Below are 24,541 nucleotides of genomic sequence, written 5' to 3'. Positions count from 1 at the left end.
AGTATCTCTTTAAAAGATGTAAACTTTCCTTTTACACTTGTATTGGCAGCAGAATTTGATCAAAAATAATTTCCTTATTAATAATACGTTGTTCTTCGGAATGGTTACAATGTCAGGATTACCATGTTAAAGCTCACCTTACCTTAATTTCCATCAGTGGTACTGAGACTTTTGAATCGCCCTGCAGGTTTCTTAATAAATTGCTTGTTCAAAGATTGACTTTCTTTTTTATAATTGGTCTTACCATTGCTATTCAGTTGCTGTTTTATATAAACAAAATGCTTGTTTTATAATTTTCAGATGATATGAAATTGTCAGAAATAGATTTACCTATGGCCAGAAGCAAGTTGCTGAAAAAAGAATTGCCTTCTAAAGATGTACCTAAGACACTGCCTAAAACACTTAAACGGCAGTCCAAACAAACTAATTATCTGGATGATAGCACAAAAGAGCTTTCCCCAAGGAAGAAAACAAAGTTAAGCACAAATGAGACAACAGTTGAGACTGTAGAAGGTGATATGCAAATTGACTGTTTGAATGAATCAAAGCATACAGAGCCACTGTTTCCAGAGTCATTTGCCTCATTGGATTCAACACCAGTGTCTACTCTCCAGAAAGGGACCAAACCTATTCAGGCCTTGCTTGCAAAGAATATTGGGAACAAAGTGACCTTAACAAATCAACTGCCCCCTTCCACAGGTAGAAGTGCTCCTGCTGTGGAAAAGCCAGTTATATCTCCTCCAGAAGCAAGCCCCATAAAGCCAGCATTGACCTGCCATACCAGTACAAAAGGTCCTTTACAGATGGTGTACAAAATGCCCTGTGGCCAGTGGTTGCCCATAGATCTTCATAACAGCTCTGTAAAGATTCAGATGCAACCTATGCTGGATCCTAAAACAGGAGAAAAAATCATGCAGCAGGTTCTCATTCTGCCTAAGAATTTTGTAATTCAGCACAAGGAAGGGAAAGCAGTTGCAAAAGAAGTACCACCACTTCAACAAAAAGGTACAGAACGACATGGTTCATCTTTCCCACAGACAGCAAATGTAAACTCTTCTTTAGCATCAGTTCTTGTCAACCCAACAGGAACTGTTTCTACCCAACTACCTAATACAGCTTTCAACAAGACAGTTACACCTTTGTCAAATGTGAGTAATGCTAGACCACAGCCTTTGACACCTGTAACCTCCATAAGTAATTTATTAACACCACCAGTTAAGACTAGCCAGAGTGAGGCAGGAAAAGTCAAGAATGCAGTTTCAGCAGCCGCATTCCCCCAGCCCATTGCTTCACCCACCATTTCCTCAACAGTTCAGCCTCAGTTATCAGCAACAACACTAAATGGATCTACAAATCCCAGTAGTTCCCTCAACTGTTTTGCACAACAAACTGCTGATTCTTCTGAAGCAAAGCAAGAACTGAAAACTGTATGCATAAGAGATTCACAGTCAATTCTTGTTAGGACACGAGGTGGGAACACTGGAGTTGTAAAAGTACAGACCAATCCAGATCAAAATTCATCCAATAGTTTATCTTCAAGTTCAGTTTTTACTTTTGCTCCTCAGCTTCAGGCATTTCTAGTGCCAAAATCAGCAACTTCATCATCCTCTGCTTTTTCGCCAGTAGCTGGAACAACTGCTACATCTAGTCTCCCACCTTTTGGCCAAGCACCTACTTCTGTTTCCATTCCAGCTGGCTTTAATCCATCCACGGGGAAAAATCTTAAATTTACATTAAGCCAACCTTCCTGCAGTAGTAATTTGGGGCACATGATAGATAAAACTTCACACATGCCCTCCTCTCCCTTAAAGTCTTCTGTTTCTTCTAGCACTCTCCTACCATCAACAGCAAATAGTTCAGTAAGCGTAATTAGCATATCAACAGGAAATTTTGGACAAACCAGTGCAAATGTTATTCATACACCAGCTAAACAGCAACAAGTAGATTATGTCACAAAAAGTTACCCTGTTACAAGATCAGAAGCAACAGCAGCAACAAATGAAGATATGGTCAGTGGGACTCCAGTTCAGAAACTTATGCTGGTGTCAGCCCCATCTATTCTTTCTTCTGGCAGTGGAACTGCAATTAATGTGGCACCTGCACCAACATCTGCAAGTGTTCCTGCCCAGAAATTAGTTTTTATTAATGCTGCAATTCCCAGTGGCACTTCAACCCCAACTATTGTGGCAGAACCATTAAAACAAATTCTTCCTCCTCCCTTGAGTAAAACATATGTTAAGGCTCCAGAGCAGCCCCAGATAGTACTAATTCCATCTACAGTGGGAGCACCAATAAAAATAAATTCGTCACCAACTGTGTCTCAGATAAAAGATGTGAAAATTGGGCTAAACATAGGCCAAGCAATTGTAAATACTTCAGGCAGTGTGCCAGCTATACCATCAATTAACCTATTGCAAAATGTAACCCCAAAAGGAGAAGAAAAAAGTACCAAGGGCTATGTTTTGCCGCTGTCAACAATTGGTAATTCAATTCCAGTAAGCTCAAATTTTGTGAGTCAAAATATTACTCCTGTTAATGAATCAGTGGTTTCTGCTTCAAGAACAGTAAACATGTTTTCAGTAACAGGAGCAAATGTATCTTTGGGTTCTCTTTCAGTGACCTCAACCTCTGCCTCAGTTGGGACACGACCTCCTGTTTTAGTCAGTGGAAATGATACCTCTTCAAGAATTATGCCTATTTTGTCAAATAGACTTTGCACGTCAAATCTCGGAAACACTGTGGCTATATCAACTGTGAAAACAGGACATCTTGCATCATCTGTTCTGATTTCAAATACACAACCAACAGTGTCTCCTAAATGTCTGACATCAGCTTTGCAAATCCCTGTTACAGTTGCCTTGCCTACATCTGTGACTGTATCCCCTAAAATAATCAACACAGTTCCACAAGCCGCAACAGTACCAGGAGCCACACGTTCTGTATCTCTTTCTAAAAGACAATCTTGGACTTCCGTCCAGTTTCAGTCACCAGGGGTTTCAACTACAGTGCCAACAAGTATAAACACAAATAAACCTCAAACTGAATTTCCATCCCTTTCACCGAATCCAGGTAAAATAATTAACATTTCCAATTTTGCTTCTCTGCCAAACCAGCAACTGTCCCCTGCTTTCGTAAAATCAACCCCCAGTTACAGTTCTGCTCCAGCTGGCACTGCCGTTCACACTGGTGCAGCACCATCAAATGTAACTAGTGTGGCAGGGGGCCAGTTCAGTGAGCCTTGTATTCAGCAAAAAATAGTCATCAATACCAGTACGCCTTTGGCACCTGGCACACAAATCATGATTAACGGAACCCGCTTTATTGTTCCACCACAAGGTCTTGGAGCTGGCAGCCATGTTCTCCTTATATCCACTAATCCAAAATACGGACCTCCCTTAGTTCTTAACAGTGGCCAAGGCATTCAGCCTACACCGGTAGATAACCTGGCCCAGAAGATCACGCTAGCATCAAATAATTCTTTAAGTGGGCAACCTGTGAAACATTCTCTAAGAAGCTCTACAAAAATTGTAAACTCTCTTGGGAATGCAAGTTCTCTACCCACAGTACATGCAGCACCACAGATCATAAACCCAGCTGCTGAAGTTTCTGTACCACCTCCTGCACCAACAGTGTCATTGACTTCAGTAATTAAGTCTCCTCCAGCTACTCTTTTGGCTAAGACATCTTTGGTTTCTGCCATTTGCTCTAGTAATCCTTCACTGCCGAGTAGCACTTCAGTATTTCATTTGGATACATCAGTCAAAAAATTGTTGGTCAGCCCAGAAGGAGCCATTTTGAATACCATAAATACTCCATCATCTAAGGTTTCTTCACTCTCTTCATCACTCTCTCAAATTGTTGTATCTGCCAGTCGAAATCCTGCCTCTGTCTTCCCTGCTTTTCAGTCATCTGGCTTAGAGAAGCCTGACACAGCTGCATCTTGAATTTAGACTAAACGAGCCAGTTTTTAAATAATGGGGCATTGTTTTGACTCCCATAAAAATTTTAACTTTATTATACTGTTGAAAACATACATAGTTTGTGTGTGTGTGTATGTGTGTTTTAATGTATCTTTTCATTAGCTTGCAACAAGGCTTTGTTTTTCTTGGGGAGGGAAAAATCTGTTCCATTTCACTCATTGATATGAGTATGTTTTCAAAGCTTATTTGTTTAAAATAGACAGGACTTAACCTGTCTATATAACATGAATTGAACAAAGTCAAATTTGACTAGTTTGGAGTAAGCTAGGCTTTTGCACACTTGCATTGACATGTTTCTTCTTGAATTTGGACTGTTGCGGCGTGGCTCTACAATATGGTATTCTGTGTCTTTAGTGGAATCTTATTTTTGTTTCTGTAAGAAAAAAAAAAATATATATATATATTTATGCATTGTGAAAATGCAGTCCATTGTGTAAAATTGTACATATTCCTAAATCCTTAACAACCTCTACTAAACTATATGTACAAAGAACTATGCTGTCTTATTTATGTTTTGTTTACATAATGTATAGTTTTTTAAGTATTTTAGTAATTTTGGACCAGTGAACTGTTAGCATCAATGCAGAAGAATCTGCATGTAATAAACTGAGTTGCTGTATTTCCTTGTTTGAATACCATTTTTAAAGTGCGTTCTTGTTCCATTGAAAGACTACATGATAGAAGATGAGGACAGATCTTTACAAAAAGGAATTTAGGCTAGGAAATTTGAATTAATAATAGCATTTGTACAAGGCTTTAGAATTTATAAACTTTACTTCCACATATCTCATTTGACTTTCACAGTACTCTTGAGAGCTTAAATGATGTGCCCTAGGTCACTCAGCTAGTTGGTGGTATAGCCAGTATTTGAACCTAATGCTTAAAATCATTTCTGCATAACTTTACATTACTTCTGCTTTAAAATTTCACTCTAGATTTCATTGTTTTAACTTTTTTCTCTTAATCCACCACCAGATTCTACATTGATCAAAATAAGTAATCTTAAAGGCCAGTGTGTTTGGTCTGTGTTTATACATCCCAAATATGTTTTTTTAACTTTTTATTTTTAAATAATTTTAGATTTACAGGAAGTTGCAATGATAGTACAGAGAGGCTTGGGGTACCCTTCACCTAGTTTCCCCCAATACATTTATTTTTACATTGAGGGGTTGGTTCATAGTTGACTGATTTTCCAAAATGATATTTAAAAACGTGAATTTTTTTTGTTTGTTTAGAATGACAAATGAATGTGAACACTTTCAATTATTTATAAGTACTCTCTTTTTGTGTGTATTTTTCAATTACAGAGCAGTTACTTAAATTCCATTGTAAAGCAATGTTTATATGGACCAGCTTATTCTTGGGGTTCAACTTTATGGTATTTCAGAATTTGCCTCATTTTAAATAAAAGGTAGATTTTATACTTACTTGATGTTTATATCCATTATCTTTTTTGGGATACTGATTGTAAACTCATCCACATCCTATTTATAATGATACTATTAAACCTGATCACATGGAGTTGTAGTCTAGGGTTGAAGAGTAGGCCTAAAGACTTCTTTTGAAACTACATTGAAGTTTATTAGTTGAAGAGGGCAGTGAGGGTATTCCTGGAAAGTTGCTAAAGGCTCTCAAAAGCCTAGATTTATACTCTAAGACAGTACCTTTGCTGATCATGTCTATGCTTCACTCTGTAGTCACCTTCCCCCTTTCCTTGTCAGTTTAGAAACCTTGGATTTCAGGGGGAAGTGGGTGATGTTTGAAGTACATTGCATTGTACATACACAGTGCACAATAAATGAATGTATTTACCTACTCAATTTTTTAAAACAAAACAACCTAAAACTATTCATCTTTTGTCTGAAAACAATTCTCTACACCACTTCCAGAAACGAATTTACCGAATTACTTATGACACACTTTATTCCCAGTGAAGGCCCCTCACTTATTAACCACTAATTCTTTTCTGACTCCTAAATCAGAATCCTAATATGACTTTCAAAGCTCTGTGTGATCTGGTGAACCTTAAAGTCCCTGCTCCCCGTTTAGGCTTTTAGAGCCTAAAAGGCTCTTCAGTCTGTTCCTGCTTACCTCTTCAGCTTCATTTCAATTGACTCTCCCCTTTGCTTTCTGTACTCTAGCTTTCTTTTAGTTCCTAGAAAGTTCAAGACCTCAAGATCTTCCCAGATGTTCCCTTTAATTTAATGTTTCATTTCAGGTTCTCATTACATATTACATAACTCCCGCTCCTTACCCCAGCCAGCATCATGCTATTGCAGTCACTCAGAGATTGAGGTCATAGTGTGAGAAATGCATAGTACTCCTTCACAACTGTAATAAAATGATCTGTATGCAATTATTTAATGCCTGTCATTTTTTAAAAGAGAGAGACCTTGTCAGTCATCTTCATCATTGTCACCCTAGCAACTGGCACATAGTAGATATTCAATATGTATTTGTTGAATGAGTGAGGAATCTAGTTAGCTTCTTATATTATTTAAGGTCTAGTTTACTTTTAAAAAAAATAATGCCCCATTTTTACTAGAAGTTTGACTAAATTAATGGATTATATAATCAAAAAGTCAAATTCCTTTTCCTTTGCCTCCAGTTGGAAGGTCATGTGGATTTCTGGGATCTTGGCCAGAGAGTACAAAGTCAAATTCCTCAGTTCTTTGTGTTCAGTGTTTTTAAGTATTCTTAAAGGTCATCTATTAAAGCATTCATGTAAAGGAAGAAAAGTCACCACAATGCTACCTGAAAGACTTCATGGTCCTGGAAGGGTGTTTCTACCCTTAGTATAGAATTAGTAGGCCATTTGGATGTCAGTATTCAATATCATTTTAAATGCTAAGATAAAACATGCTGAAATAACATACCTCCTTCTCATGTGTTAGCTCTTTTCTCTCATTCCCTATGACTTTTCCTACCAAAAAAACTTTCCTTTGTGATTTTATATATATATATATATATATAAAATACTAAGTGGCTGCTTAGATTCCTGCTTTCATTCCAAGATTCCAATTTTATTGATATATTTAATAAATAATTGACATCAATAGTTTTATGATCAAAGCAGCGATGGCTATAATATACACTAAGATAAATGGAAATGTTTGTTTGATCTACTATATCATTGACTTAGAATGAATTTAGAAATACTTAATATTAAAAGCTTGAGAAGATGGCAGGATCTGAAAGTGATCTAAGAAATTTGATGGGGAGTTTAGTTATTCAAAGTTATACTGTACTGTAACATAGAGATGATACATAACTCACTTTAAGTTCTTTCCAGAGGTTGTATTGCCAACACCTGAACCTGGAGCCTCATTGTCACTATAATGCTGTCATCTGCCCCAGGTATTTTTCTTCATTTGTTCAAAAACCACTTACTATGCACACCATGGTGCTTGATGCTTGCTTGTTTATTAACAAGAAAGCTGAAGGGCATGGCATGGTTCAGGTTCTTATAGTTTAACTTGGAGACAAACTGTGAAAAAAATCTACAGTGTTTTGGTTCTGCAGAACCAAAACTGTGTGTTCTTCTGTATGTAATCTTTAATATCATTCTTAATGCAGTTATCAACATGAACTCAAAAGCATAATTATCAACATAAAATCAGAGAGTTGTATAAATTCATTCTACACATTTATTGAGAACCATATAGTACAAAAGATGTTGTAGGAACAGCATAGATAAGTAAGATCCCTTCCCGGTCCTCAACAAAAAATCAAAAGAATATAACAAGCTAAAAGTAAATGTCAGAGGAATAAAGAACTAAGAGTTTAGTAGGGAGGTGCCAGAGGTTTCAAACACAAGGTGGCGTTTGTGACGGGACAAAGTATGTTTAGAACCAAGCCTGCAGAGACTCAGTCTCACAATATCACAAGGAAGTTAACAATACTCTATTGTATATTTGAAAGTTGCTAAGAGAGTAGATCTTAAAAGTTCTCATCACAAGAAGAAAAAATTGTAACTCTGTGTGGTGAATGTTAACTTATTGTGGTTATATGTCAATTGTACCTCAAGTTCTTAAAAAAGAGAAGCACAAGGAACATATAAGGAACAGAGCAACTGGGTTTGAATAGAATATTACGGGTTAAGAGGACTGGAAGCAAAAGTGACATTCACATGTAAGGTGAAGATTATTAAAGTACCACCTAGGACTACCATTCAGGATTGCTATGAGAATTAGATAAGATAATGCCTGCCACATAGTAAATGTTAATAAATAGTAGCTGCGATCATTCACCTGACTAGAGACAGGGAGGCCAATTGATTACTCGGTGAGTTGAGCAGGTGGTGTGAAGACCTGTCACCTGGCAGTAATGGTAGCAACAGAGAGGTTAAGGGGGGAAAAAAGATGGACACTATTTAGATTGGAAAGGATAGAGAAAGGGGATTTTTAAAGGAAAAGCTTTTTGACTATAAAATTTAGAAACATTTAAGCAACAAAATATCATGAACAAAGTGTTATCTCCCCTAAATTAATCTATGAGTTTAGTGCTAAACTAATGAAAATACTAATAGGTTCATTTGGGGGTGATGTTTTTTTCAATTTTGTTTGGGGTTTTGTTTTTGGTGGGGTTCTTGTTTTGGGGTTTTTTTGTTTTGTTTTTTAAAAAAAGAATTTATTTGCAACTGCAAAGGGGAAAGATGGTTCTCATAGCAATCTTTTAGCACCTGGAATGTTGGAACATTCTGTTGGTTCATCCACTATGAGCATATCGGTGGAAAACCATATGAAAATACAAACTTCTGAAGAAGTATCAGTTTTTTTTTAATTTTACTTTATTTTTTTGTACAGCAGTTTCTTACTAGTCATCCATTTTATACATATTAGTGTATACATGTCTATCCCAATCTCCCAATTCATCCCACCCCCCTCCCCCCACCCCGCTTTACCCCCTTGGTGTCCATACATTTGTTCTCTACATCTGTGTCTCTATTTCTGCCCTGCAAACCAGTTCATCTGTACCATTTTTCTAGGTTCCACGTATATGCGTTAATATATGATATTTGTTTTTCTCTTTCTGACCGACTTCACTCTGTATGACAGTCTTTGGGTCCATCCACATCTCTACAAATGACCCAATTGCGTTCCTTTTTATGGCTGAGTAATATTCCATTGTATATATGTACCACATCTTTATCCATTCGTCTGTCAATGGGCATTTAGGTGGCTTCCATGACCTGACTATTGTAAATAGTGCTGCAATGAACATTGGGGTGCATGTGTCTTTTTGAATTATGGTTTTCTCTGGGTGTATGCCCAGTAGTGGGATTGCTGGGGCATATAGTAATTCTATTTAGGTTTTTTAAGGAACATCCATAGTGTTGTCCACAGTGGCTGTATCAATTTACATTCGGTGGGGTTCTTGTTTTATATCACTTTTTAAATCAAAATTTATTGAGATAAGTAGTTTTTTTTTTTTTACAGATTTCTTCTGACAGTTCATAGCGTATATAAATGGTCTTTATTGATTTAAATGTCTCTCCCTGATCATATAAAAATTCAATTATGGGTTAAATAATAGTGGACCATTTAGTTCAACCTAAACACAGTACATATATGGATCTAATTCTAGAGTCTAATGGTCTGATATCCGTAAGAATTTTATTATAACCATCTAGATTTGCAAAACACTATCTTAGGAATTACAGTTCTATCAAACTTCAATTTGAGCAAATGTAGCATCAATTAAGTAAAAGCAGTTAATCTGAAAAGAGATTTATTTAAATTATTTTTAAAGAGAGAAAACACAGATGTCCTGCTATGGATGTTTAGGAGTTGGCTGCTGTAAACCTGAATTAGACCTGCAGGTGATGCTCATGCCTGAGCCCTCACAGCTGAAACCTCTCCCTTCCTTTGGGACCTGATGATTCAGGGAGTCTCCTGATACTCTCCCACCTCTGACCAGGGCTGCATGTGGAACAGTGGGGGCAACTTGGGAAAAGCTGGAATTTAAACTGCTTCAGCCAATTTTTGTCTGTTTTGATTATTTTCTTAGCTCAGTGAACTTGCACTCAGCCAAGCTGCCGAACAACTTTCTTGAGTTTTTTTCTCATGGGAGACAATCCAGCTTTGATAAAAGGAAGTGCTTCTTTCCAACTCTTTCTCAAGGCCATCCCTTCTAGGGGTCATGTTTCTGATGTATATGACTAATATTTTTGTGCACTTTGGGACATTTCTTCTCGATTTATATGCAGTAAATTCTCTCCTTGATTGATTTTGATTTTATGCAAATTTGCATCACACTTTTTTTGTTTTTTGGGTTTTTTTTAAGAATACCTTTTCTCTCTCCTAATTTTATTTATTTATTTATTTGTTGGCCACGTGAGGCCAATATCTGGATGTTTGAACGGGGGGTACCATAGCAGGTCTATGTCAGGGGGAGGCAGCCATAGTTAGAAGCTTGGGCACGGGGTATTGGCGCCTGAGCAGGGAAAGGTGTGTTCCGGTTAGGGAGCTGGTGGTGGTCCACAGCAAGACTTCGAGGTCTGAATAAGGACTGGAGGGCATCTGTTGAGGGGGGTGGGACGGCATGAAAGATAGATGGTGAAATGCTTACATACAAAGGTGATTCATGCAGTAAATTGGTAATCTGAGATTAACAGAAGCCACTTTCTCACTATGGGGAGAAATTGATTTAAAAATATGAAAAGAGATCAGAATGAAAAAAGTTAGAATGAACCCTTTGTAGTTGATTTAAGATTGGAGTTATCAGTGTGAACTCACGATTTTCAATATATAGAGAAATAAGTAATGAGGTAAATGTGCTCACTTTGTAATTGGGTTTTCTTTTTATTGTTGAGTTGTAAGAGTTACTTATATATACCACATACAATTCCCTTATCAGTTATATCACTTGCAGATATTTTCTCCCAGTGCTGTGTGTCTTCTCCTTCTTGATTTGTCCTTCATTTGAAGCACAGCGCTTTTAATTTTGATGAATTCCAATTTACCAACATTACTTGTGGTTTTGCATCATAACTAAGAAACCATTACCAAATCTAACGTTGCAAAGATTTACTCTTTTGTTTTCTCCTAAGAGAAACAAGGAGAAATCTTAACTAAGGAGTAGTCTTAACTCCTATACTTAGCTCTATGATTTTTTTTTTGAGCTAATTTTTGTAATGGTGTGAGATAGGGATCCAACTTTATTCTTTTGTCAAAAAAAATTTTTTTTACATTCCCACTAACACTTTTATTACAGGAGGATTGGTTATAGCAGGGTGAAGGGGTGATTCAGTGACACACAATAGTAAATAAATAAGCAGCTGTGGTTGGTCTTGGGGGGGCACAGGTTCTTCTATAAGAAGGGGAGGATTGAGGCTCAGACAGGGCCCTGTCATGAGGACAGATGCTGGCCAAATCCTAATGAACTTTTCTTTTTCAGAATTTATTTGTTTGAAAACGGGAGAGAGAGGGCTTATTTTAAGTGTTAAGACTGGACAGAATCAGGAAGGGCAGTGGGGGAGGGTCTTTTAGTATTTTGTGGAATGACATTTTTTTTCAGTGTGTGTAATGTCTCTTTATTCAGTGTTTTTTCTCCTCTGTGCAATCTTGTCTTTTGGTGAAAATGATGCAGTTATGCCACACTGGCGTTTCCAATGACACAAGGTGATTTTAGGTGGTTTACTGACTTGGCATTAAACAACAGTGAGTCACAGAGTGAGCAAGTCATTTCTTTCTCTTGCAAGCCTTCTAATTAGGTCAAAAGATTTTCTCTGATTCTTGCTAATCTCCCTCTTTAATAACGAGGGCACGTTTCAAGTTGACAGCATTCTGTGACCATCAGTATCTTCCTAGGTTTCAATAAAAGTAATTTGCTTTCATTATCTTCATTTTTTATAATCATCCTCTACTTACGAAAAATGATACTGATTTTCCATTTAGGATGGCGATATAAGTTAAGCCAAAAAAATTTTTCAGTGAAAAGAAAAACAGACAGATGTTATGTAGATGTCACACAGATAAATTGCAATATTTTTATACAAATAATGACACCATTCCAGAATTTCTGGTCCCTTATGATTTCTTCTGCATGTGCTTTTGAGAAGGATTTGGGAGCTCAAAGGAGCTAAATTGCCTTTGGAATATTTAAGACAAGACATCAACCAAACTACAGTAGCTTTTACTTGTTTCCAAGTCCTTACACCACCTTCTGGCTTAACAGAAAGTTCTTGTCATTAATTATCATAGCATTGATCCTTGAAGTGAAATGTGATTAGAACTGCACGATATGTATTGCTGAAGATACAGGATCTCTGCAGTATATTATTGTAGCATCATGGAATTTTAGAAGACAAAGAGACATTACTGACACTTTCCTGATCAGGTGAATCTGACTATAATTTGGTAGATCATTTAGCTCTTGGTCTTAAACCTGTAAAGGTATCCTTTGTGAGTGCTCTGCAGCACAGACTCACCTGCAACAGTCCTGTTAGAGTTCATGTAGGTCAAGAGGCTGCGTCTTCAAAAATCAGAATAGCAGTTTGTTAGTTACTAGCCATATTTCAACTTAAAAAGAAATCAGATGATCCCAGAACACACACTTGAAAGATCTCCCTCAGAAAATAATACTGTAGATTTATTATTACTGGCACAGAGAGTATCATCCATTACCATGTTTATTGACGAAGCTTTTCCCATTTTAATATTTCTCATCATTTCCTCAATAAGTATTGCTAGTTGCCCTATAAGGAATTTAACAGCCAGCTTAATAGTAGAGATGATGTACACTGTTTCTACAGCATTCTGAAGCAGAACATTACATGTCCACATCAAATTCAACAAAAAGTGTGAGGGAAATCATTTCAGCATCTCTCAGGGGCCTCCTGGCTCTCACGGAGAGTAAGGTGGTGGTGACTGTTCTGTGGAGAGTTTCTCATAGGCAGATGGAGCGTTGGGAACCTGTAAGGGTGAGAAAGGAGAGCATGGGCTTGGCAGCAGTACATATGGTTCTGGAAGAGGGATTAAGTCAAAATAGTTAGCATGATGTTTATACTTTTGCTCTGGATTGAAACTTGTTTAACTGTCCACAGCTAATTTCCACCCAATGAGGTAATCGTTATTAGGTTACACAAGTATATATGTTGAAGCATTGTTGGGGGAAACAATGGCAGAGAAGAAAAAGGGCTAAGTGGCTTCCCAAAAATTTCAGAAACTTATTTATACCTGGATTATCCTTGTCAGTAGAAGCCCCAAACCTAACTAATGAATTCTTGAATCCTGTTAAACAGACACTGATCACACTGCATCTTTACCACAAGCATAAATCCCTATAGTCGTGTCTAAAGGCCACTGCTACTATCAACAGAGCACAAATGTGTCAGCCTTCATTTAATGCTCACAACAACCCTGGGAGTATTTTCAAGGTTTTCATGTTACAGGTCGGGAAACTGAGGCACAAGGAGGTTAAGTCACTTGCCGAAGATCACACAACTGGTAAGTCATGGAGTAACTTGGCTCTGGAGTCAGTGCTCTCAAAAACTATGACGTACTACATCTATACCAGCACTGTCCAATAGAAATAGAGTGCACCACATATGTGATTTTAAAATTTCTAATAGCTACAATTTAAAAAATTAAGAGAAACAGGTAAAATTGATCTCACTAATATATTTTATTTAACCCCACCTACCAAAATATTATCACTTTGACATGTAGTCAATAAAAAATCATTAATGAATTATACTCTTTTCCTCATACTAAGTTTTTGAAATCTGGTATGTATTCCAGCACATCTTAATTCAAACAACTCTGTTTCAAGTGTTCAATAGCCACATGTGACTAGTGGTTACCCTATTGGACAGTGCAACTCTATACAGTTAATAGTAGGTACTTTTTTTTCTCCGTTAGATAATATCTATGTTCAGGACAAAGGCAATTATACTAAAAACATAAGACAAAAGGATATTGTAACCAGAACCAAATTCTTCCTGTAGATCTTACATGTGGGGTCTCATTATTGACCCTGGAAAATCTGGGTATGAGAGGACACAATTTAAGAAAATCTCTATGATTCCCTTGTTTTTAATCTTACTATTTATTTTTTATTATGGTAAAATATACATAACAAAAATTTACCTTTTTAACCACTTTTTAAAGTCCGTAGCATTAAGCACATTCACATTGCCCTTGCTTTCTAAATGGGAATAATTTTATTCATTTAAGTTGAAACCAGCCATACACAAAAACATCAAGATGCAGGATCTCAACCTACCACAGGTTCACAATTGTTCTCTTGAAAAGGCAGTTTGGCGTCCTGGTGACCAAGCCCCTCACATGAACATCTTCCTGTTAAGGTACTTTGAGTACCAGCATGAATGCTTTTGTCCTGAAATGTGAATTCATGAAGGTAAGTGGGTGAGGAAAAAATAATTGAGTCCATTAAAGAAAAGAGGAAGAAGCCAAAGTTTTAAGAAAGGGTTTTAATCTTGGTTCTGCCACTTACTCGCTGTGTATCCTCAGGCTAGTCACTTTATCTCTCTGAATTCCAGTGTTTTCATCTGTAATATGAAGATAATATCGCCTACATCTCAAAATTGTTGTGGGAATTAACTAAAGATGAAGCACCTAGTACAGTGCCTGACACCCACTAGTTAGTCAATGAATATTTTTGAAGGGAAGGAAAAAAAGTGAATCTAAAAAATGGCTCTCAGAGAATGGTTACAAGTGGAAGAGATCAGAGCTAGTGAAGCAGGAGCTGGTATCACAGTAAGGACAAGCATATGAGCAACTTGATAGCAGGGACACTGTCTATTTCTGCCTTCCCCATAATGACAGCAAAATATCTGAAACAGTACGAATGCCTGTGTTGTGATAGAAATGCTGTAGCTGTAGCACTGAGCTTCCAAGTCACATCACAACAATGATGGCAAGTCAGTCAAAGGCCGTTGTGCACCTTGAGTTATTGGGGGAGGGGTGGGTAAAAGCTTAGTTCGGTGGTTTGCATAGGTTCAGGGGGTAATGCCTTCCCTCCCTAGAATAGACTGACAACCATTTATGCAAGGCAGAGACACATACCAAAATGGGGACTGCAGGAGCGGTCCATCCTAGTGAGGGGGAGTATTTCATTACTGACATTGTTTAAAATTGCTAGCACATTGTGATTATAAAAAGCAGACTAACTTTTAGTTGCTTTTACTGTTAAATTCTCCACAGCAGTGGTTCTCAAACTTTAGAATGCATCAGCGTCACCTGGAGGGTTTGTTAAATACAGATTCCTGGGCTCACACCCAGAATTTCTTACATAGTATGTCTAGGGTGAAGGCCCATGAATTTGTATTTCTGACAAGTTCCCTGGGTGATGTGGATCCTGCTGGTCCAGGGCCACACAGAGAACCACTGCTCTCCAGACAATGCAATTTCTTATCGCCTGTGCCTGGGGTGACTCAGCTATGCTCAGACACTTAGAGGGAGGAGGAGGTCAAGTGGGGACCATAGGAAAGGAGGGAGTGTATATCCCATCTAAAGGGACAGACCACTGCATAGCTGCCAGTTTTGCCAGATCTTTTGATTTTTAAAAAAAAAAGAAACTAGAAATTAAGATTTTTATGTAAACTGTTACTTTTAAATGCTCGCACCTAATTCATCTTTTGAAGATACAGACCCAAATATATCTGAACCCAGTCCACCAGTAGGGCATGAGCAGCTCTCTGTGGTCCTGGCTGAGGGGGGCTGGAACAGGGAGGCTGTGCAGGTGTTCAGTGCCTCTGCAGGCTTGTCTTCAGACCATGGCTGATTATTGGGGTTACTGGGTTGGAAGAGAAGGGCATCAAGGCAGGTCTCCCAGGGAGGAGAAGTGTTTGGAACATCAATTGGATGAGGCCACACATGGTTGGAGGTGATACCTACACAGTGTGCAGACTGTAAAGAAGTAATTTTCCTAAACTCTAGTCTGAAATCATTATTGACACTACCCCTTGGAAAGATATAAGCACAAGAACCCCAAGTTTGACATGAGGGCCCAGGGAGGTTCTGCTCCCCTCCACCACTCCCAGCAATATATCTCAGGTAAGGTGTTTAATGCATTCTCTCCCTTTACCTCAATTATTGCTTTTATTCTTCTTCTTTTTTTTTTTTAATCCTCACCTGCCATAGGATAGGAGCGTGGGCCACTTCCCCAGTTCACTGCCAATTCTCCGTATTTGATCAAACTTCAGTGTGTGTGTTAAAACATAGGTTCCCGGGTCCCACCACCAGAGATGATCCCAGAATCTGCGTTTTAGCAAGAACCCTAGGTGATTCAAGTGCAAAGGCCCCTGACCATACATTGAGAGACATGGCACCGCAAGACATGAGTGTAAACTGAGCTATCAGCAGAGCCTTTAAATTCTTCCCCAAGAATTAAAAGTATTATGTCCTAAACTTCCCAAGTGAAAGAGTAAAACTGATAAATATGAAAGCCAACTTCCACTCCCTTACAAATCATTTTCCTCTGAGACACATTGCTGCAAAAAGCAGTCTTTCTTTTCAAGGTGTTTTTCAGATCTAAGGGGAATTGTTAGCCAAAGGGGAAATTTTAGGAGACCTTAATTCCAACCAACCTTTCTACTATTCTGTGGTCAGTGTAAGTGGGAGAATAAACATATTTCAAAGCCTAATGAAGGTTGCTACATGTGGAGTGATTCAGGTACCCAAAACTTGCGTTTTTCATCACTTATGTTCTTCTGCTTTATAATGAAAATAGAATCACCAAGGAGAGACAGGGAGATGAGTATGTAATCAAATGCAGTACTTAATGCACTATTTTACATAATTTTGCCTAAACTTCTTAGACTGCTGGTCCCCGACATGGCTTTTCAGGAGATATGAAAGTCTCAAAACAATATTTTAATATTAATTTAAAAAATAAATGACAGCATTTTTAAACATTAGGGAACAAGGGAATTTAAACACAGTTCTATCTCATAAAAATTCCAAAAACTCTGCAAATCACTGATCTAGGCCTGGAGGAATGGAGGGTGGCAGGTTGAACTTGAACTACACCAGGCAAAATGCTCAGTGTCTGAGCTCACGACACTAAGACTGTTACTCTTCAAGTGAACACATTTAAGATGAGAGTGTTGAAGCAGAAAGGAAAAAGAAAAACAAAACACATTGCCTTTTTGTCCGGGTAGCATCAAGCTAGCAATCGTGGACAGTTAGGAAATGGGTACCAACATACTGAGTTTGTAGAGGTTTTACTCCTTGAAAGACTAAATCATTTTTCTTTTACTATGCAGACATAGGGCTTCCCTGGTGCCACAGTGGTTAAGAGTCTGCCTGCCAATACAGGGGACACAGGTTCGAGCCCTGGTCCGGGAAGATCCCACATGCCACGGAGCAGCTAAGCCTGTGCGCCACAGCTACTGAGCCTGCTCTCTAGAGCCTGCCAGCCACAATTACTGAGCTCGCGAGACACAACTACTGAAGCCTGCGCTCCTAGAGCCTGTGCTCCGCAACAAGAGAGGCCACCACAATGAGAAGCCCGCTCACCGCAACAAGAGTAGCCCCCGTTCGCCGCAACTGGAGAAAGCTCACGCGCAAGCAACGAAGACCCAACGCAGCCAAAAGTAAATAAATAAAATAAATAATAAATTTATTTTAAAAAACTTTTTAAATATGCAAACATAGAATGAAATTTTTTAAATTATAGAAGAAAACATATTAAATAAAAACTGATACACATCATGTTATATCATCTGTGTCTAGGTGTATAATAGAGTAAATGAGGCTCAGAGAAATGAAAATCTAACACCACCAAGCAAGTCAATGGCAGACAATGAGACCAACTCCTTATGCCATACGATTGGGTGAGTGCTGTGTGCCAGGCACCGTGCTAGGCACTGGAGTTACAAAGATGAATAAGAAATATTCTCTGTCCCAGCTCATAAACGAGAGAAAGAGAAGGGGTGAAGAAGCAAAAAGTAAATAACAAATTACAAGGCAATGTCATAACACAGTGCTAGAGGTACACATGGAGTGTGTGGCAGAGAGCAAAGAGTTTTATCCCTAACCTCCTAACCCAAGGTTTTGCTACAGAACTTGGTCTGGAGTCTTATTCAGGCTCAGAAACTCAGAAACTCCTTCCCATAACTGTCACCACACTGGAGGGCTGCTGCTTGGTGGCTGTATCCCCCCAAGGTCACCCTGTCTTCCATGGTTGGTATCTGGGATGCTATGGCAAGATGGGCATTAGGGAAAGGGACACATGGGACTGCCCAGGCTTCCTGGCAAGGAGGAGAAGAACTTGAAGCTACAGCTCTCCCCTTTCCTTTCTTCTCCTCAGACTGCCGCAGGCTCCAACCCTCCACCCAGGCCGGTCCTCCCCTCCATCACAGAACCTCTTTCTCTGCATGAAGTGCTTGCTGAATGAGGACTGGAACTTTCCAACATCTTTTGTAAATATAAATTTTTTTCCATTACTTATCAACCTCAGAAGCTTTCAGATCTGCAATAACAAGGCAGAGAGGGAGAGAGAGAGAAAGAAAGAGAGAGAGCAAGTTGCAACTCTCCTTCCATCCCATTTCTCACAGTGGAGAATGCTTAAGTTCCAAAGTGCTACCTGCCTTTGAAGCAAGGTTTCTGAAACCTGTCGTCTTTGCAGTTTAGAGACTCTGTTGATGTTTCTCATGTGTGGAAGATCCTGCTACCCCAAGGCTGGACCGTGTCATTTGTTAACTTCCTGCTCGTATGGGTAAAGGAGCAAAAATCCTATTAAAACCACATTGGCAAAAAAAAAAAAAAAAACCACATTGGCCATCAGTGGAGGAAGGAATCTATTAAAAACCAGGTGGTCTTTTGTGCTGCTGAGGGGTGGATGGTTTCCTCACTGCACTGATGGCTGGACGGGTCCTGGGTATGATGGGTTGCTTGCTAACAGAGTTAGAAGAACTTGGAATTCCCAGGCAACCTGGGAGGAAAGGGGTGAAGAGGCAAGGTGAGAGGAGCGGGCCTCTAAGTGGAGTAACAGAGCCAGTGGGAATCCCCAGAAGGATTGGTAAGATCTGGAGTGTCTCAAATGCTGCTGTTCACTGTGCAAGAGAACCACGAACCCTTCTTCTGTGCCCCACAAACCATTAGTGTTTAGCTACACACACAGATAGGCACTCGAGTTTCCTGTGAGTGGAACCAAAAATATGGACCAAGTTCCTGATTGGTGTTCACACGTGGGCAGAGGCAAAGGAAGAGTTACAAGAAGTGCAATGTAGAGGAAGACTCATTGGAACCAGGAATCAGAGCTAGAGGTGATCATGAGAATGTCCCCCCACTCCCCAGAAATTCAGAGAAAGAAGGAGAAAGGAGGTCCTTGATCTGGAGGGACACAGCAGTGGGAACTTTACCACCTTCAAGCTTCTGTATCCACTTCGTCTTCTACAGTACCAGCAGGTGATGAGCAGTAAAATTCCCAGGATCACTGTCAGGATGCCAATCCCTGCAGCCCTAGCCCGAGAGATAGAGAAATACATCTTGGTACAGAAACCTTGTTCCAGATTATAATGAAATGTACATCAATGTGTTCTCTTCACAGGGGCTTCGCAGTCAGAGCAGTCCCCAAGGAGTGTCCCACTCCACACCGCACCAAGCACCCACCAGGCCTCCAGCACTCGTACCCAGGGACGGGACCATCTCTGGAAACCTCTCAGGTGTGTGCCCACAGCAGCAGTGCTAACTGGCCTGGGCCCCAGTACCCAAGTTCCAGGTGCAACAGGTACAGTAGCAACTGACCCTTATGTGGACAACATATTTAATGAGACAACATATTTATCTTTTCTTTTCATTAGCGCTAGTTTAAAACATTCTCCCCAACTCTTAGTCCACAAAAAAGAAGTGGAAAGGAACATTGACTTAATGTCTGCTGTAAGCTGGGCACCATGATAACCATTCTACATGCATTAGATTATCGAATTCTCACAACTACCCTGCCAAGCACTGGGGCAAGCACCCCACTATAGGCCCGCAACAATCCACTGGGGTGGGTAGGATGTTCATTTCACATCTGACATCCTCAAGATTTTAGGCTGGTAAAATGCCCAAGGTTGTACCACCAGAGAGTGGCAGAACCAGCATTCCCAGCAACTGGCCCGAGGTACCCAGCCAGTGCCCTTCCTGCTGCATTGCCCTTTCCTGAAATGAAGCTGTCACGGGGACATTCAGTGGGCTCTCGTGACTGGAGGCAGCTGATTCAACTCCCAGCATGCCTGTGCTCTAATTCCACCCCCTAGGTCTGTGGTCACCCCCTTGGATATCTTGACACACATAGAGCTCTGTTCCAGCTCTTTTATTTTTTTTTTCAATTTATTTATTTTTGGCTGCGTCAGGTCTTCATTTTGGTGCGCGGGCTTCTCACTGTGGTGGCCTCTTTTGTTGCGGAGCACGGGCTCTAGGCACGCAAGCTTCAGTAGTTGTGGCTCGTGGACTCTAGAGCACAGGCTCAGTAGTTGTGGCGCATGGGCTTAGTTGCTCCACGTCATGTGGGATCTTCCCAGACCAGGGCTCGAACCTATGTCCCCTGCACTGGCAGGCGGACTCTTAACCACTGCGCCACCAGGGAAGCCTTCTGTTCCAGCTCTTCGTGCACAGTTACATTGCACTCACACATGCCTAGTGAGAGCCGAGAACACTGGAATGTGCCAGACACAACACAAGAACCCACTGCCCAGCCAGGCAGGGCTCCTGAGATGTCACCCAGATACCTTCTGCAGTGGAGTTGCCTGAGATGCATGTTAAAGTGCAGATCCTGGGGCTTCCCTGGTGGCGCAGTGGTTGGGAGTCTGCCTGCCGATGCGAGGGGCGTGGGTTTGTGCCCCGGTCCGGCAAGATCCCGCGTGCCGCGGAGCGGCTGGGCCCGCGGGCGGCGGCCGCTGGGCCTGCGAGTCCGGAGCCTGTGCTCCGCGGCGGGAGGGGCCACAGTGGTGAGAGGCCCGCGTACCGCAAAAAATAAAATAAAATAAAGTGCAGATCCTGGGTCCCCCACCCCCAGACCTACTGAGTCAGCCTCTTGGGTAGCAGTGCCTAGGAAGCTGCATTTTCACAAGCTCTATAGGCGGCTTATGCCCCCTCAACTGAGAACCTCTCTTGACGGTGGTTTCACAGAGTCTGTTGAGTCATCATACAAGACTGAAAGATATCCTACCTAATACCATGTGCAAGAGTATATTTTTGCTCTTGGGACATTTTTTCAGAAGATCTCCCCACCTCCACTCCCAGTTGACCATGCAGGGATGTTAGAGAATCCCACTAGGGTCTTCTGAGGAAATGCTCCAGGCTGAACTCCTCCTCGGTGCCTTTGATGGGTTTTTCATGTCTCTTGCCCCTGCTAGGTCATTCTGGTAAAGCTATTCAACAGTTCTTTCCCGAGAGAGCAGGTTTGCAGAAAGTTCTGAGCAGACCACTTAAGAGATGGTCCACATAAAAACCAGGTTCCTCGTTTGTCCTGTTGGAGTCTCCACTCGGGGTTGGGGGGGGCCCTGCCACTATCCCCCGACCTTGCCCACTCTCATCCATGCAGACTGTGTCCTACAGCCTGTGTTCCCATCACAGCACATACACTTGCCGAAATTACTCCCATGCCTAACTCTCCCACTAGGTTGTAAGATTTTTTCAAAGGCAAGAATAGCATCTTGGGCTGGTATACAACGCTTAGCACTTAGAAATGTCTAATCATGTAAATACTTATTTTAAGTTAATTCATAATACGAAACACCTTTCTTTAGGATAAAGTATTGATGCAAAGGTTATGACCCTGAATCACCTTGGAGTCAGTCAGCAGGTGGAGTCACACACATCTACCCTTCATCCTCACTTGCCCTTTGGCAACTTGCCTTTGTTCTGTCTGCAAACCACATCCGGAAGCCTGAGTGGAGTAGACAGGCAAGGCTTGAGGAAAGAGGCATCTTGCTCCCAGACAGATGTTTTTCAGCCTGAGAACCTACAATGAATGCCTCATAGCCAAGAATGCAGACAAAAATGGCAAGATCCAGCTTTTTACCTTTCCTACCTCCTTGCCTCCTTGGCCTCAGAGAAGCTTGAGGTCCCTTGTAGGATCACAGGGTCTCCTCACCTCATTGCCAGGGTCTTTACTTTCTGGAGGAATAGACACTAGAGAGTTTTACAGACAGGCATGTGCTGGGGGAAGCCAGCAGGCTGTGTAAGCAAAAGACAAACTGGAAACCCCGCTGCGTCTGGTTTTGAACTTACTCTTCAGCTGTGATGTAGGAATGGCCGTGCCCCTTCTTGGGGGAACCATAGATGTAGTGAGCCTCTTTTCTTGGCATGTTGTGGAGTCAGACCTCGGGTCACCTAACAGCAGGGGCACACAAGTGTCATTTCACTCATCCAGCATGTTCTTACATCTCATAAACACCCACAAAGACATTCTTGCTAGGTGACCAGGAATGACAGCCGAACCCTCTGGTTTCTCCCTGTGAGAGGATTTGCACCTCCTTCTTTCACTAATATCAAGTGGAAATCGCTCAGGTTCAAAGAAAGAACCACAAACAAAAGGAAAATACTTTCAAACTGAGTTATAATTTGGGGGGGGGGAAAAAGTAACCTTTAATTTGACTCTATACCATAAACTTGTAGGGAAACAAACAAGAAGCATTTTTATTCCTTACTTTCCCTGGTCCAAGACTGTGGTTAATAAGAGGAGTTATTTCTCTCCAAAGGTATTATTTTATATTGATCATTGGACAAATAGAAGGCTATGATGACATAATGTGTGTGTGGCCTAGCACAGCATCCTCCAAGCCCATTTTCCAAAAAATGAAACTGCCCCAAAATACAAAATTTTAAACTATGATACAAACAAATAGAAAAAAAGCTCATGAACTTCAGTGGTCATGATTAGAGCGTGCTTGCTAAAAATCAACAATGGTTTCTCTTCTCTCCTTGCTAGTGTGCTTTTTTCTTCCCTCTTATTGTTCTCATGAATCCCAAAGGTCTGGTCCCCATAGAGTTGTATTAATGAGCCTGTTTAAAACAGCTGAAGAGAAGTGGGAGCGAGGAGCAGAGAGTTTACCCCACGAACCCATTCCTTGGGGCATTTCATGTGTAATTTTCCCTTCCCAGTTGTAAAGAAGAAATCACACTTGAACTCACTGATCATCTCAGGTGAATAATGTAGGGGTGAACTCTGTGCTCAAAATGATAGACACAAAACTTAATTAATTTTGCATTAAGTTGTTTTTGTAAATCTATACCTCCAGCTTTGAGCCTTGGCAAACAGTGTGGGCTCGTCAAATGCACCTCATCCCACCTGAGCCAAGAAAATTGGTTCTTCAAGGGAGCAGACACAGCTGTTCATGAGCCAGCTGCAGCCTGAACAACTGCTTCTCCTGCTTCTCTGCTTTGCTTCCTGGCAGCCTAGAGGGAGGACCTAGGAGGAGACTCTGTGAACCTTCAGAAGTCGGAGAATTATAAATGTTGAGGAGGAATTCTGCCGACAGCCGGGAGTCATGGAGGCTGGAGGATCACACCAGAATCTCCCAACCGTGTTCTGTTCTGAAAGAATGGGTGAGATGGCAATGCTCTTACCTGCCTGGATGGGATCCACTCCGTCTGCTGGCTGGCCCTGTGTGTGAAGATTGCTTCTCTGGCTCTTAATCTTTTTAATTTTTTTTCCTGGTCTTGAGTCCCATGTTAGTCACGAGTTTGGATTTCTGATGGAGTCATTTGTGATTGCTTAATTGGCGTGAAAGAAACCGATTTCATTCCTCTCCTCAAAAAGTCACAGCTCACTGTGGCCTCTGTTTTCCCCAATCCTAGGGTTTCATCTTAGGGAAGCCATTAATTTTAAATGCCAATCCCTTCTCTGTAGGGTTGCCAGATAAAATATAGGATTCCTAGTTACATTTGAATTTCAGATAAACAATGAATAATTTTTTAGTATAACTGTGTCCGGGCAATATTTTTTAATGTAAATATGTCCCACTTATTGCATGGGATGTATTTTTACTAAAAAAAAAAATTTGTTATTTATCTGAAATTCAAGTATAACTGGGGGGCTTCCCTGGTGGCGCAGTGGTTGAGAGTCCGCCTGCCGATGCAGGGGACACGGGTTCATGCCCCGGTCCAGGAAGATCCCACATGCCGTGGAGCGGCTGGGCCCGTGAGCCATGGCCCCTGGGCCTGCGCGTCTGGAGCCTGTGCTCCGCAAGGGGAGAGGCCACAACAGTGAGAGGCCCACGTACCGCAAAAAAATAAAAAATAAAAAAATATATAAATATATATAAATATAAATATAAATATATATATATATATATATATATATATATATATATATATATATAAAACTGGGCACCCTATACCTTCCCTCATCTCTACCTCAAAGGATTGGTGAGACTTTGGGCTCAGACCTGGAGGTCATCTAGGACCATGACCTCCTGATCAAGAAGAGGAAATAGAGGATCCCTAAATCTTCCTGAGCTGAGCTCCCAGATTTTTTGTGATGCCCTCAGAGATGACTGTCCCCTGGGAAGTGTGGGTTTCTTGCATTTGCAAGGAGCAGACAAAATTTCCTCTTTGAAGGTAGTATATGACCTACCTAGAATTTTATTAAAACCAGGGCAG

At 40.6% G+C, this 24,541-nt stretch overlaps 2 protein-coding genes across 5 annotated transcripts in view; one reads left to right on the top strand and one right to left on the bottom strand.

The window, feature by feature from the left end:
• Positions 1-5,469, top strand: part of BRD10 (bromodomain containing 10) — a 104,638-nt gene extending 99,169 nt beyond the window's left edge. For 2 of the 4 annotated variants that reach the window (XM_060014727.1, XM_060014726.1), the window contains exon 7: positions 301-5,469. In XM_060014727.1, coding sequence (XP_059870710.1) covers positions 301-3,944 — 3,644 coding nt within the window. In that variant the 3' untranslated portion in view covers positions 3,945-5,469. The remainder of the gene's footprint in view (positions 1-300) is intronic. The other 2 variants (XM_060014725.1, XM_060014728.1) reach the window with 2 other exon arrangements.
• Positions 5,470-12,431: 6,962 nt separating this feature from the next.
• Positions 12,432-23,577, bottom strand: MLANA (melan-A). Its single transcript, XM_060013453.1, has 5 exons — positions 23,507-23,577; positions 22,169-22,270; positions 19,315-19,411; positions 14,208-14,321; positions 12,432-12,895 (listed from the first exon to the last, which is right to left on the bottom strand). Exons 2-5 carry the CDS (start codon positions 22,243-22,245, stop codon positions 12,827-12,829), a joined length of 357 nt encoding a protein of 118 aa, XP_059869436.1. The 5' UTR covers positions 22,246-22,270; positions 23,507-23,577; the 3' UTR covers positions 12,432-12,826.
• Positions 23,578-24,541: the final 964 nt, after the last annotated feature.

The sequence above is a fragment of the Delphinus delphis genome, chromosome 6, assembly GCF_949987515.2.
Source record: "Delphinus delphis chromosome 6, mDelDel1.2, whole genome shotgun sequence".
Taxonomy (NCBI): domain Eukaryota; kingdom Metazoa; phylum Chordata; class Mammalia; order Artiodactyla; family Delphinidae; genus Delphinus; species Delphinus delphis.
Note: the sequence above shows the minus strand (reverse complement) of the source record. Positions and strands in the feature narration are given on the sequence as shown.